We start from the raw sequence: 15,190 nt of genomic DNA, 5'->3' as shown, positions 1-15,190 counted from the left end.
AACGTGAAAATACAGTATTTGTGAAAAGTTGTTCAACCGATTTAGTGGTGTTAATGTTAAACTGTTTCAAAAAAACTAAAAGAATGTGTGAGAGACCAATTACAGGAATGCTTTGATAAACTGCATTAGGTTTGAATTAGGTTTGCTTGGCTTACCTTACAGCTAGCTGTGTGTAAATTCTACTAAGTGCTAATACATCCTGTGACACAAGTTTTCATGAAGGGAGGGAAATATCAGAGTTCATGCAAACAGACTCTAAATAAAATTCAAATTAGATGTAATAAGTCTCTAATTTTAAGTCTTAACAAAAAAATACATATATTGCAGACAGCAGTTTACTTGTCTGGAGATTAGTTACAGTGTAAAACTTAAATATTAAGCAACTCGCAATGCAGTTTAATCGAGGAGGAGCCACAAACCTCTAGCAGATAACGCATATGAACTTTCATTTGCAGCTTACCATTTAAACAGGTACTCCCATTGCATATTCTTCAGTGGCCTGGTAACCATAAAACATCAAAGCTGTTTCATTCCGAGCGTGGCTCTCGCTTGCTCACATGCAAAAATTTTCAGTAAACCTATTTTTATACATCTATGCTTGCTGCATAAAAATCAACATGCATTCCTTGAAGGAGCATGCTGTGTAATTAAGTAAGAAGAGACAGGAAAGATGGAAATGAAAGGCAAATTGTTAATTAAATTGTCACGAAGAAACATCATAATAGAACTTACAAACTGAATTGTGATTTAACTCCTTAACTGGTAAGTTTTTTCACCTGAAATGGTTCTAGAAATGGGTATTTTTTTCAGGGGGACATGTAAGTAAACAGCATGCTTAGCAAAGTATAACAATGTGATATTTATTTTGTAGCTTTCATAATTAGTGTTTTAAAATCTTTTTTTATTTTCCAGCTTTAAAACATAATTACCCCTAATGTGGGCTTTTTGCAATCACACTCAATATGTAATGGAAACAAGTAATGAAGTGGAAAACAAGAAATGCAGTGGAGACAAATTTACAATATTTCTGAAAAAATAAACTTCTGATAAACATTACATTAAATAAAACAAACACACATTTCTTAAAAACGTTAAACATTTCTAATAAAAAGAAACATTTCTTTTCTAGCAGCATGCCTTGCAGATCCAAGTTTCTTATTTGTGGAGGAAATAATTTCTATAAGTGTCTTTCTGTCAGTCTTAGAAGATAAAACTCAGAACTTGGTCATTAATATTTGGAATTTATTCCAGAATTGTATTTCTCAATAACAAAATCAAGTCTGAACTCTAATTGTGTGCTGTTTCCTCTCTTCGTACAGTAGACAACATAGGAGTTCCTTATACCAAAATATGGAAAAAAAATGTTTTTGTAATAGTTTCCCTCATTTTTTGACAATTTCAATGTTTTCATTTATGCTGCCAACTTCATTCATAATGTTATTATAATCCATTATGAGTTTGGGTTTTTCTTTCGTGTTTCTGAGCAAAATTCCACTTGAATGTGATTTTTAGTCCAAAGGGGCTTTGTCCCTGAAGGACTATTTTCGTTTTGCGATTTTGCGTTCGCTCGCTATAAATGTCCGTTTCACTTTTCAAACTGTTGCCACTAAATGTTAGAGTCCTGCATTATATTTGAAGAATTTAAATAATTAAAAATCTGCATAAATGTATGTATATTTCTCGCATTGTGATAAAACAACGGTACATAGAGCCATCCAGTTTTAAATTATGTAATCCTATTGTGAATATGGGCATGTGGAAGCCCAAATTTGAAATTTGGAATTTGTTTTATTATCAATTTTGTATTGTGTAAAACTTTTAACGAATTTTTGATTAACAAACTCAAGGATTTCGAAGCAAGCAATGGCAACATTGTACAGAAAAAAACATTTTTATCTCCAGTGTGCGAGACTCTGTATCGGAAATTCTAAAGATATGCTCAATTTAAAGCTATTTTGCAATATTGCTCTTTAACTGAATTGTATATTGTAACTGAATTGAATGTTTTAAGTGCGAAAAAACGTGATATTTAATAAGTAAAGATAACAGACAAAATGTTAAAAAAATGCCCCTTTGGACATAATTTAAAATCAGAAACCTTTCAGATTTTCTTTTCTTTGCTTTCTTTCTTTATTTTTTTTTTTAATCCATCCATTTCATTACTTAGTTGTTCCTCTTTGAAAAGCTATGGTTTCATGGCTGCATTCCCTTTGGTACTTCTTTTCTCATCAGGTTTAGTGTGCTGTATGTTTCTGTTCAACACGAAATAAATTTGTCTGCTAATTCCTGTGAAGAATGATAATTGCTTGTAGTAAGAGAGTAACCTTTATGAAGCAATGTATCCTTCATTATCAGGACAACTTGTGATGAAATGCAAAGATCAGGAAGGATGCAATACTCAGATACTGAGAAATGCAATACTCAGGTTTCTAAGTTATATGTTTTCCTCAATAAATTGTAATCTATCACACATAACTGGATATCAACTCGCACAACATAAAATATTTTATCCCAGATCTAGCTCTGGAAATAAATTGCTTCCATTCCAGTCATCACTTTAATAGTGTATGTTTTTTGTCTTTTGAAACATCTTGGATTGGCATCACCGTCTCTCTAAATTTTTTGCTTAGATGTTTGATAACTGGCCATACTTTTACCAATTTGAAGCATTTCTGATTTTGGAGATCAAATTCTGAATTATCAGAGAAATGTAAATTGTATTAAAAAAGATAAGGAACTGACAGTAAGACATTATTTTAGGGAAATAAGTGCATAAGTGGAATATCTCTTGTTCCAGTATTGACCAATTCCAGATTTCTTTACAGTTCCTTGAAAGTGTTTAGAGTAAAAAATATATGCATCTCTTTTGAATTTGTTTCTCCCAAAACTTATGTCTTAAGAAATGTCCTATTACACTTGATTCAATACACCATTTAGCAAACTTATTTGTTTCTTAAACAATCATATTAATAAGAAACACTTCACTGAATGTATCATAAAATTGTAAAATGTCCAAAATATGATCAACTTGCATACATACAGAATGCATGCCAGTAAAATGGAATTGGAGGATTTTTCACATCAGTTTCAGTAAAATTTCTAACAGAACTCAAATCTTCAGCAGAGCTGAGCTCACTACACAAGTCATATGAAGAAGAATCCAGGCAACTGAAAGACATCTCTGAATCTGTATCAGATTTCAGTTTATCTTCTAACAACGAAGTATGTTCATCACATTCTTCCATAATTCTTTAACAAAAAAGTGCTCAAGTAAGACACTTTCGATTCAAAAGCCTTGCATACAACAGAGCAAAAGTTTCACGAGGCAGGGGGAAAATTCCAGCTCAGCTAAGAAAATAATGAATAAAACCTTTGAAATGACATGCACAAAATGTGCTGTCTATTGAAAAATACTGAAATTAAATACTTAATTAACAGAAGTACTAAAAATATGACTAAATCAAAAAAGGAAACTAAAAAAATATCGATTCCAGTACGGCGTGTGGGCAGGGCCAAATTTGAGTACCCTGTACACCATACAAGCAAAACTATTAAAGGCTTAAATTAAGGTATTAGCTAAATGTATTTATTACTATATACTTCTATTTTCTTATCGCTGTTTTAAAAATGTGGATACTAAGAATTTTAATCATAATTTTTTATTTTCTTTTTGAAATAAAGCTACCGAAGATTTGTTAAAGAAGATATTAGCAAATATTCTGAAAAAGAAATGAAAGGCATTTTTATTGGTATGAAGACTCAGGTGGTAAGGCAATTTATACAATATGATTTCCTTTTATTTTCTGATTTCTCCCTCAATTATAAGAGTGTTTAATGATTAAAAAGCATGTGCATTACATTTCTGTATATTCATAGTTGTAAAATTGATTACATTGTATGGGTAAGTTTATCTACATAATAGTATGTACATTAGTTATTAATTTTATTTCTTTTGTTACAAATTTTGTACGTATGTAAATAATTTACATGAACTTATGTGTGAAATTGTAGTATCTTTTATATAATATAATATAAAATGCTTGAAAGAGTCAAAGCTCTGCTGCAAGAAATAAGATTACAGGGGCAAGCCTATTTAGTATTGAGTAAATGGCTATCTCATTTAATTGGTGAGTCAAAGGCTTTGGTAACTAATTTTTGCCAGCAAATTTGGCAAGAAACTGCCAAAAACCAATAAACTTGGCTGCATTTTGGTCTAGTCCCTGTATAATTGGTACTGTAATAGAAGAACTGTAACCATATCCAGTAAGTAGTATGTGTAACTTTAACCATTTCAAGAAATGGAAGGTACTAGAGATTTGCCAGCAGGTGCGGTAAAACTACATTAGACCAGAGAATAGCAATCAGCTGTCAATTTCTCTGTTCAGAATCGACTACTGAGTAGTGAGATATCTCAGCGTAAGCTTCGCTCTTTAGATTCACTTTGCATTGCATTGTGTTTAACACTCTTAGTAGTTCAAACTGTAACTAATGATTGTGTTCTGCAATACTAACAAGAGCTAATTATTTAAATTAACATAACATTAAATTTAAAATGTGAATAACAGTTTAAGACTACACATAAAATAAACTGTTTCAGTTGGCTCAGATATTTAACAGCCCATATTTTAAAATATTAGCTTGCAAGATGCTAAAGCCAAGATACAATTTTGGCAGAGGTGTCCGTTGTAAATGACAGCCAAGCATGGCTGTGTATTTAAACCTTCAGCTTAAATACACAAAACAACTAATTTGCAGTTTGGTGAGGACTATAGAAAGGAGAAGTTATAGTAAATTTAAATCATAATAATTGTTTAAATAATCTAAAATACTTTAGAAACTCCATATTATGATTTATTAGTAGGGTAGAAAGTGTTCTCTTTGCAAAACCAATCTCTAGATCAGGGGTCGGCAACCTGTTTGTCCTTAAGGGCGCAATACTAAATTTGAAAATCACCGAGGGCGCATATTTTACGGATAATCAACAGGTATAAATAGGCATTAAAAAAACAGATTTTTTATAACTTTATTTTGGTGGTGTCATACATAATGATACATATAATTCAGTGTGAAACTTGGGTGTCCATATTTTCAGCTAATTTCTTATAATTGGGGATATATTTAGAGTTCCCGGTCCTTAAACAATTATCTAAATGTGAGTCATTAAGCTTTGTTCGGTATTTTGATTTCAAATATTTCATATTTTAGAACAAAGACTCGCAATTGTATGTTGTTGCACAATATGAATAAATTTTTAGTGCACATTTCCTTAAAATAGGATACTTATTTTCATCAACTAAGTTTCAAAACATTTATCATTACTATGCGCTTTTAAAATAATATCACTTTGCAAGCTTATTATTTCTAATTCTAGGTCTTCGATATTATGAAGCTCGAAATACACTGAAACTATTTCAAGGACATCATCTTCAGTAACATTGAATGGATTTATGAAAAATCTTAGAACGGGTTCTAATGCTGCAAAATCTTTAAATCTAGAAGAAAACTCTTCTATTAGCTTATCTATAATTTCTAAATATGATGTAGCAGTAAAATTTTCATTATTCAAATTTAAACTCTCAACAGTATATTTCATATATGGGAAATGTGATAATGATTTTTTCAACAGATGGGATTTCAACAACACTAACTTGCATTTGAATGCATTTACTGCACTAATCATGTCAGCGATATGCTGATTTTTCCCGTGTATTTTTAAATTTAATTCATTCAACTTTGCCATTATATCTGTCAGAAATCCGAGGTCAATTAGCCAATCCTTATTTTCTAATTGCTCGTAAAATTCGCCTCTTGATGCAATAAATTCCTTTATTTGTGGCAAAAGCATGATAAACCACTCAAGTATTTTACCTCTGCTCAGCCACCTCACTTCAGTATGTAAAAGAAGATCTGTCAACTGAACGTCCTCATCTTCTAAAAGTAATTTAAACAATCTGTGTTGCATAGCTCCCGATCTTATGGAATTAATAGTTTTTGTTACTAGGGTAAATACGTGTTCAAAACCGATTTTTTTGCGTATAACATTTCCTGATGTATGAGGCAATGATAAGAAATAAATTTTGGGAATAAGGAATCCTGTCTACATAAGGCAATAAATCCTTTTTTCTTACTAGTCATCGCTGGTGCCCCGTCTGTTGTAATTGATGATAACTTTTGTACAGGTAATTTTACATCTGTTATATACTTTTTAAAAGTAGAAAAGATATCTTCTCCTCTGGTGCTTCCCTTTAATGGCAGAACTTTAAGGAATTCTTCTTTTGTTGTAAAATCAGAAAATACCATCTTCACGCAAATTGCTAATTGTGATACATTTGTCACGTCTGCCGATTCATTCATCTGTAGCGAAAAGAAAATACGAATTTCCATATCATTTGCTAATTCTGCCTCCAAATTCTCCGCAATTACTTCAATTCTTCTAGTAACAGTTCATGCTGATAATTGCAACATGTTTATAGCTGAAACTATTTCCTTTTTATTTTTAAATTCTTCAAAAAAGGAATCAGCAGCTTCTAACATGGCTTCTTTCACTAATTCTTCATCTGTAAATGGTTTTTTATTCTTAGCTAGCAAATGCGATATTTTATATGACACGATTGTTGCTGCTTTATGTTGTTGCAGTGGTTTAGTAAAAAAACTTTGCTGGTTAGTTATTGAAGATTTTAAAGAAATAATTTTTTTTCTTCTAATTTCAGAGTTCATTGGATAGTCACTATCAAAATTGATATGAACGGTCTTAAAATGTCATTCAATATTACTTTTTTCGGGAATCGCAACACTATTATTACGCAACAAACACACTTCCCTTAGTAATCAACGAAACAATTTTGATGTTCCCATTCATCGTTAAAATAATATGTTCTTTTTCTTTTACATGAAGGGTTTTGAAAGAAAAGAATTATTTCGGATTACTTGGTAGTTTTAAATGCATGGTCTACGCGTGGTCTATTCGAAATACGATCACAGACTAACAAAAAATACGTGCGTGTTATTAGATACGCTGAAGGTTAGCAAACTGCTAATCTATGCACAATCCTAAACTCAACTGACTACTGTCTAACCATGCTAGCCAGAGCAGTTTGGCTGAGGGCAAGGATGGGTCTGTTTAATTGAAGGGGTGTGTGGGCGAAAAGCGCGAGTATTTTTCCCTCTCGAAGGTCGAAGGGGTTTGGGTGAAATAGAAGGTCAGAGGACATTTTGTGTCTACCGGGCTACTGCACTCACCCCTACATAACTGATAGATGTGCCCACTTTCGCCCCAAACCGGATGTTTACATAGATCTGGAATATGTGGTCGGACAGTACTTGCTGTATATCGCCATTTGACAAGAGTAAGTAAATCGCTCTGGCTATCATACATTTACACTTGTCCAGCGAGGGCGCATTAAAAATCGACCGGGGGCGCCGCGTTGCCTACCCCTGCTCTAGGTCATGGCATTCGACCAAGGAGTAGAAGATACAAGAAGTTCTTAAAGAATACAATTTTATGATTATGTTGTATGCTGCATGGTATAGAGAGAAATGTACAGGTGTCTATGGGGAAGGGGGAAAAAAAACTTTTTTAAGACATCAATGCAAGAGAATTCCTTCATTAAACTGTTGAAGCACTGCACATAGATGCTTGCCTTAGTTGCCACATAAATAAATTGTAGTAAATCATGGGTTGCCATATTATTATTTTGTCAATATAGTGTTTTTTTTTTTTTTTTTAAATATTTATCCACCTTTCCATTCTTAAACTGGAAAAAAACACAATCATGAATTCCTGTTCTTGAAATCAATTATGCAACTCAGTTTCCCAACTTTTTTAGGTAATAGCCCACTTTTTTCAAACAGTGATTCAATAGTGATAATAGTCCTCTAACTATACTATATTATATATTGAAAATTAAGGAGAGATTTTTAAAATCATTTTTTAAAAAAGATATTAATACCAATATATTGCTTAGCGTTTGATCAACAAATATTGCCAAAAAAATGCTATAGTATTATTAGTAAAAGGGCTAAGCTTGGTGTAATGACACCAGTTTTTCAAAGTTTAGTGTGATATTTGTCATCAAGCATTGCATTCTACTATTTATAAACAGGAGCCATAATAATAATGAAGTACAATCCTCCCCAAGAGGTTTAACATCTTTTCTGAAAAAATATGTCTTATTTCTTGCTTCTGTCTGTTTAGGAGGAAGAAGAGCCGTTGTGTGAAAAATCAAGTACATCAAATTTACAAAATACAAGCCTAGAGAATAATTCTTCAGATCTGACCACAACATATAATAGCAGCTCAAGTATTGCAGATTACTTTGCTCAAAAGATGAAAAAGAAAGCAGGTATGTTTTTAATTTATGAATGTTTATGAAAATCATATTTCTCCATTTGTGTTATTTCTATTTATATTGTTAGCTATTTCTATATATTGTATTCTTTATATTGTTAGCTATTTCTATATATTGTATTCTTTATATTGTTAGCTCATTAAATGCCTAATTAAAATACTGCAAAATATAGAAATACCATAAAACTGTCATAAATTGCTGAGTGTATTTCAGCTAATAAGGAGAGTTAAAAAAATATATGCTGTTGTTATGTACAAAATTAATGGCAACTTAATGTTCAGTTTTGTGGCAACAATCATGAAAAGATAATGGATGATTTTTTTTGGAGATTTGTAATTCAGTATGTGTTTAAACTTTTACCTTTTAACATTCCTTTTAAATTTCTTCTTTGTCTATTTTGGAGTAATGAACAATTAGTATGGTGAGCATTTTCACTTAAATTTCACAATATTGAGAAAATACGTCAAGGCTGTCAGAGCCACAATATATTTGCTAACATCTGCTGAATGCATATGGCAGAAATCATTCTTAGAACATATACAGAAAACGCTTCATATCAACTATCTGTACACGAAACACCAAAATTGTAGCCTTTGAAAGATTTACAAAATGCAATAGCAATATCTTTATTGTAATTAAATTGTACTAAATGCTAAAATTGTAACCTCCCGAGGTGGCCAAATAATTAGAACAATCAGACTGAATCATCTACTGCTGTCATCAAAGGATGGCCAAATATAATTCAGTTTTTTGTTCTAATTGAATGGTATAGAAAAAGATCAATGTTACTGATACCATGCAAGTTTTTAAAGTGCAAAAGCAAGTAATAAACAATTGCTTAAAATCATCCCCTCCACAATCTGAAAAACCAAACAATAAAATAAATAAAACACATGCGACAAAATATGCAAGTATATAAATCGGATATGTCAGAATGGACAACTGAGAAAGGCTTAACAACTTTTCACAATTTTTTAGCTATATTTTTGGAGTATTTATATTCCGCATTGCGAAAAACTGTTGAACCTTATTTTTTTTTTTGTCAATTTTATCTCTTTTTTTTTAGTTACGTTTTGTAGTTTAGTTTTAGAGTTTGCTAAGTAATAAGTAGTCGATATAATCATTACATTATAAAAAAGTGAATTTACATTTTATGTTTCATTTTAAATTGTAGTTTTTTATATTTATTTATTTATTTTTTATGGAGGAGGCTGGCATGAAGTGAAAGTATAGAAAACTATAGAACATATTAGCATTTTATTGGAGCTGTAATTAAAACACATCAGCTTTCCAAATGTAATATGTATGTGTTGCATGCATCTGTCCTATTAAATAATGAAGAATTTGTTTGTATATTTCTTGAATTGGGAAAAAAATAATGGCAACAAATTTTAAGTACACTTAATCCTCTACATAAATATGTGTAATAATTTCATCTCCTCAAAACCTGAATTTTGAAAAATTTAATTTCTTTTAGATTTATTTAATATTTTGTACAAATTAAAGAAATTTTCAATTAACAACTTCAGCAATTTGAAAGTGAGCAATGGCTACAGTGTCCTAAAATCTAATGCACGCCAGACTGTAGCCATTCGGCAAAATGACAGATATTTATCTTTCAGTAATAATCAACATACTCAACTGTTTAAAAGCAGTGTGTTGCCACTGAAAGCAGCTACTTTTATCTTTCACATGCCAGCATGTTGCAATGCAGTAAATCCTAAGATATTTAACGCTCAAATTTAATTTGTCTGTTATTGATTAACAAGCCAAGCAATTTAAAAGTAACAAATAGTTATTAATATATACTTTTTTTAATTTTTCAATTGTAATTTAAATAAAAATGCATTTAAGTTGAGAAATGCGTGGTTAGAGGTATTAAGTATTTTTTCTGGAATTATTGCACTCATTTAAATTATTATATATTTTTCATTTTATAATAACTACTTTAGGTTAATATCTGCACAAGTAGCTAGTACATATATATATACATGGTTTCTTAAAAATGTAGTTTGAAACTTTTAGAGGAGGTACAGCACATCATAAGGATTGAGAATTGCATAGCAACACATAACTGAAAATGTCACTATACATTGTTAAGTAGTAATCTGCAGGAGAGCACTGGAGGGAAAATGAGGTTTCCTCATTTGAGCAGTAGCCAGCATATGAAGAGCATGCAGTGGTATATGAACGGTGAGCTTGCTGACATGCACTTAGTGTAAGGAACAGCTGAAGGCAAGGCACGAGCCGCTGAACTAATTTATTGAGAATGTTTCCCAAACAGACATCAACTGCACCATAGTGTGTTTGCACATGTGCAGTGAAATTTGTGTGAGTTTGAGTCATTGAGAAGTAGCAGGACTAGTGAGGTCAGGCCATAATTGATGCATTTGGTTGTTATTAAAGAAAATGTGTTGAATGATGTGGAAACAAATCCCAGTACCAGTGTATGTGCCATTGCTTCTGCCTTAAGTATCTATCATTGCAATGTACAATGTGTTTTGAACACTGACTCCTTACAAACCTTTTATCTCCAAAGGGTTGATCATCCTGCAAGCATGTGCTTTGCACAGTGGTATCTGTAACAAAATGTCTGAGATGTAAATTTTCCAGCTTATGTGTTGTTCACTGATGAGGCCACATTCAATAGGTATGATTTATTCATTCAGCGTAATGCATATTTGTATTTCAAGAAAACTCCACGGTGTGCTGCATAACATGGCACAACACCGCTTCACAGTAAATATGTGGGCAGGTTTAGTTGATGACCTACTTAGTTGAGCCGAACTTTTTACCACAACCACTGCAAATTATTGTACCTTTCTGGATCAGGTTCTTCCGCCTTACTTGACGATGTTGCAACAAATGTAAGGTGTTGCATGTGGTTCCAACATGATGGAGCATCTGTTCTTTTTGGATTGGCAGTTTGTTTGCTTTTGAACAGGTCATTTGCGCATTGTTAATTGGGCTCCCTGGCCCCCATGCTCACTTGATTTATCGAGCCTTGATTTCTTTCTGTGGGTGCTTCTATCATGATCCTGTGGAGTCTGGAATGGATCTCCTGGCAAGACTTGTCTGTGCTGCTGCTACAATCAAAGAAACTCATGGTGTGTTCAACTGTGTCCAGCAATCGATGCTCTATCATCATGAGGCATGCTTACCGTATGATGGTGCAAACTTCGAGCATCTGTGGTAATATTACAGCTGTATTCATCTTGTATGCCATTTGTACTCATGATGTCCAATAAATGTTTCAAATCTCTCTCTAGTGTCCTTCCAATCTTCTAACTCTGCTACCATTTACGCCTGATGTTTCGAGTCATGTGTTGCTATGCAATTCTCAGTCCTTGTGATATGCTCTACCTCCCCTAAAAGTCTGTTGCTACATTTTGAGACACACTGTTTATATATATATATATTTTTCATCATGGTTTTTATCATCATTTTGTTTTTTCAGGTAACTTCCTTACTTCTACTTCCATTCATTCAAAGGAACTGAATTCAAATTGCACTTGGCCCTTGCTTTCAAATGAAATTCAAGAATCTAGTGAACTTATTCAAGAGTCATTACCTAATGATATTGTAATTAAAAATGAGAAAAGAAAAAAATCTCAAAAAAATTCTAAATTTAAAAAGCATAAACTCAGTAAAATTTCCAAGAGCTGCTTAAAAAGAGTAGCATATGGAAATAAGACGCTAGTAAAAATGAAGAAAAACGTGTCATTTAATAATATTATTTCATATCATGAAATTCCTGTAGTTTCTGATGAAGATAGTGCAACTTCTAATGAAGAAATTACAGAATTTCAAAATTTAGACAATGAAAATAATGTTGATGAGCAAATTCCTAGTGAAATTTCCTATGTACAGAATTTCAAACATAATGAAGAAAATGAAAAATTTGACTTTAATGAAATATGCAGCAATAATCATTGTGTAAGTAATGATAATGACTTAATACTTAATAAATCTGGTCAATCATCTGGTGACATTATTTCTAAAAAGGTAGGAATTGAAAGGAGTTCTGACAATTCCAATGTTGTGCATTTAGAAGAAATCCAGAAACATACATGTAATCATGTTACTTCAAATGCAAATTGTATTGAATCAACACTTTTGAATATAACTCAGGAACAGAATGAATTTGTGCCAGAATCTTCTAATAGCACTATAGTTAAAAGTAAAAAAAGGAAAAAGTCATCAAAAAATTCTAAATCTAAAAATTGTAAACTTGATACAGTTTCTGAATTTATGAGCTGTTTGGAAAGTGTAACAAATGGTAATAAATTTCTAGAAAAAGTGCCAAAGAATGCATTTCTTAATAACTCTATTTCCTCTCAAGAAATTTCTTTTGTTTCTGGTGAAGATCATGAAGTTTCTATGAAAACTGTCACAGGGCTCAAGGATACTGATGATAAAAATGGTACAGTTGAACAGAAATTTAGTAAAAATTCCAATCTACCAGACTGTGGCTTTAGTAAGAGAAATAAAGTAGCAGAATTTGTGAAAATAAATGTTAATAATCATTGTAAGAATCTTGAAAAGAAGTTAGCTCTTAATGATCATTCAGCTGGTGATACTACTACTAAGAAAGAAGACGAAAGGACTACTACTAAGAAAGAACACGAAAGGATGTCTGAAGTGCATGATTATTCAGGAAACACATATTTCAAAGAAGTTCAGAGAAAAGCAAATAGCACTTCAAATTATAATAGTTGGTTAGAGAGTCAAAGAATAGCAATGAAAATGAACATATACAAAAGCATGAGAGAAAAAATTAAAAATCATCGTGTTTTAAGTACAACAAATTTATTACAGATAAAAGGGTATGGAAACTGGGGTTTTTAAATAAAATATATAAAGAAAATAGTTTATTTGTTATCGTTATTTAATACTGCATTATCATCAGAAACAGTTTTATATATTTCCTTTTAGAAGCCGAGAATTTTTCAAACTTTTCTGAAGTTAAATTATGGTGGTCGGCTTATACATAGATCCACTTAATGTGCAAAAAACATTGGTACTTTTCTGTTAACTGGGGCACTTATTATTTCTTTAGTTTATGAAAAAAAATATTTTAGATGAAAAGAGTTACTTGTTTTACGAAAATGAATTATTTCATTTTCGAAATCCTTTTTCATTTATAAAGAAATGCTGAGCAGCCATACTTTTGATAGAATTTTCTGCAACTTGTAGTTGAATTTCGCCATATAAGAAGTTCTCTTCATGCTCATCATTGATGAAATGGTGCTCATTTCATTGCAGAAAATAAGACTATCACAGATAGTACACAAGCAAACAAATGAGTGGGGGGGGGAAATGGGCTAGCTTTATGTAGGGTTACCAGATTTGTTGACATCTATTATTTTACTTTAGAGTGATTTGATTGGAAACTGCTTACAAACATTTTCACATTCATGGCAAAATGTTTGAACATTACAAGAGTTGTTTTTAATTTTGACTTACATATAGCTTTTAATTTTGGTTAAATTTTAGAAGAAAAATTGATTTATATTTGAAAATATACAGTAATTATATAACAAACATAAATATTTATATGTTTCTTTCCTGCAAACAAGTGAAATGAAGTTGTACGATTTATATATATTAGCTGCCATTTGAATTATACATTCTCATCTGATAACGGATAATTATGAATCACACACACACACACACAAAAAAAAAAAAAAAATATTAACATTGTCACCACCAAAAGAAGTGAATAATAAATCTAAGTAAAAAAAATGTTAAGATTTAATTACAATAATTACACACAAATAGCTGTTGTTATGTGCTTCACCATAATTCAAATAGTTTTAACACATGCAACTCTGGGTATCGAAACAATATTTGGCAAAAATGTACTTTCTATTAGCAGTCTCATTTGGCATTTGGAACTGTTTTGTAATATGGTACTTAGCCTTTTTGATAGGATGCTGTTAAAGGAAAATACTCATTTGAAATAATGGAAATACTCTTGCACATTCATTAATTAATATTTTCTGTTAAAATGATGCATAAGCGATAAACTGCCGATCTTTTAAGGGGCTGAAATAAAAAAAAAAAAAAATGCTTCTTCTATCATAACTTTTTTTTTCCTCAAAATTATAATTATTCTGAAAAAAATGACTTTATGGCATAATATTGAATTCATAATTAAATCCTACTACTATTTTTAATTTAATTAAATTTATATTGAATTATGTCAAAATTAAATTCTCTTAATTTTTATTTTCAACTAAATTTTATTTGAAAATGCAAGACACATCAAGAAAGAATTGTCCAATGAAGACAAAAATTTTCAGATAGGAAGATTATGTGCGGAATAGAAAATAATTAAAATTTCAGAACAATTGAATGATTTATTTCAGAGTTACATAGTTACAAAGTAACGAGCTCAATAAGCCCACCTCTAGCCAGGATGCAAGCTGCCACATGGCGTGGCATAGACTGATGAGATTCCTGGATGGTCTCTTGCAATATTTCTTGCCAGCTTTGCAACTGCAAAAGGAACAGTAGCAAAACAGGTCTCAGAATGTTGTTGTTGAACTGCTGTGCTGTAAGTGTGCCTTTAATGATAACCAAATGGGCCTGGCTATCAAGAGGAATGGCACCCCAGACCATAACTCCTGGATGAAGGCCTGTGTGGCATGCAATAATAAAAGCAGGATCGGCATGCTGCTCTGGGCATCTCCAGACGCATCTTCAATGACCGTCATGACACAGTTGGAAGCGGGATTTGTCACTAAAGACTACACGTCCTCAGTCAGCATCATTCCAATGTGATCGAACCAAGCACCACTGTAATCTGGCTCGAGAGTGTGCAGGCATGAGTGGCAGGT

At 31.8% G+C, this 15,190-nt stretch overlaps 1 protein-coding gene across 6 annotated transcripts in view; it reads left to right on the top strand.

Annotated features, from left to right (window-relative positions):
- Positions 1 to 13,217, top strand: part of LOC118179759 (uncharacterized) — a 44,084-nt gene extending 30,867 nt beyond the window's left edge. For all 6 annotated transcript variants that reach the window (XM_085812529.1, XM_085812534.1, XM_085812531.1 and 3 more), the window contains 3 exons: positions 3,682 to 3,766; positions 8,195 to 8,342; positions 11,806 to 13,217. In XM_085812529.1, the coding sequence (XP_085668655.1) occupies positions 3,682 to 3,766; positions 8,195 to 8,342; positions 11,806 to 13,196 (1,624 nt within the window). In that variant the 3' untranslated portion in view covers positions 13,197 to 13,217. The remainder of the gene's footprint in view (positions 1 to 3,681; positions 3,767 to 8,194; positions 8,343 to 11,805) is intronic.
- Positions 13,218 to 15,190: the final 1,973 nt, after the last annotated feature.

Source organism: Stegodyphus dumicola, chromosome 3, assembly GCF_044657685.1.
Source record: "Stegodyphus dumicola isolate Sdum_Otavi_A_Nest chromosome 3, ASM4465768v1".
Taxonomy (NCBI): Eukaryota; Metazoa; Arthropoda; class Arachnida; order Araneae; family Eresidae; genus Stegodyphus; species Stegodyphus dumicola.
This window is presented reverse-complemented; position numbering and strand designations above follow the sequence as displayed.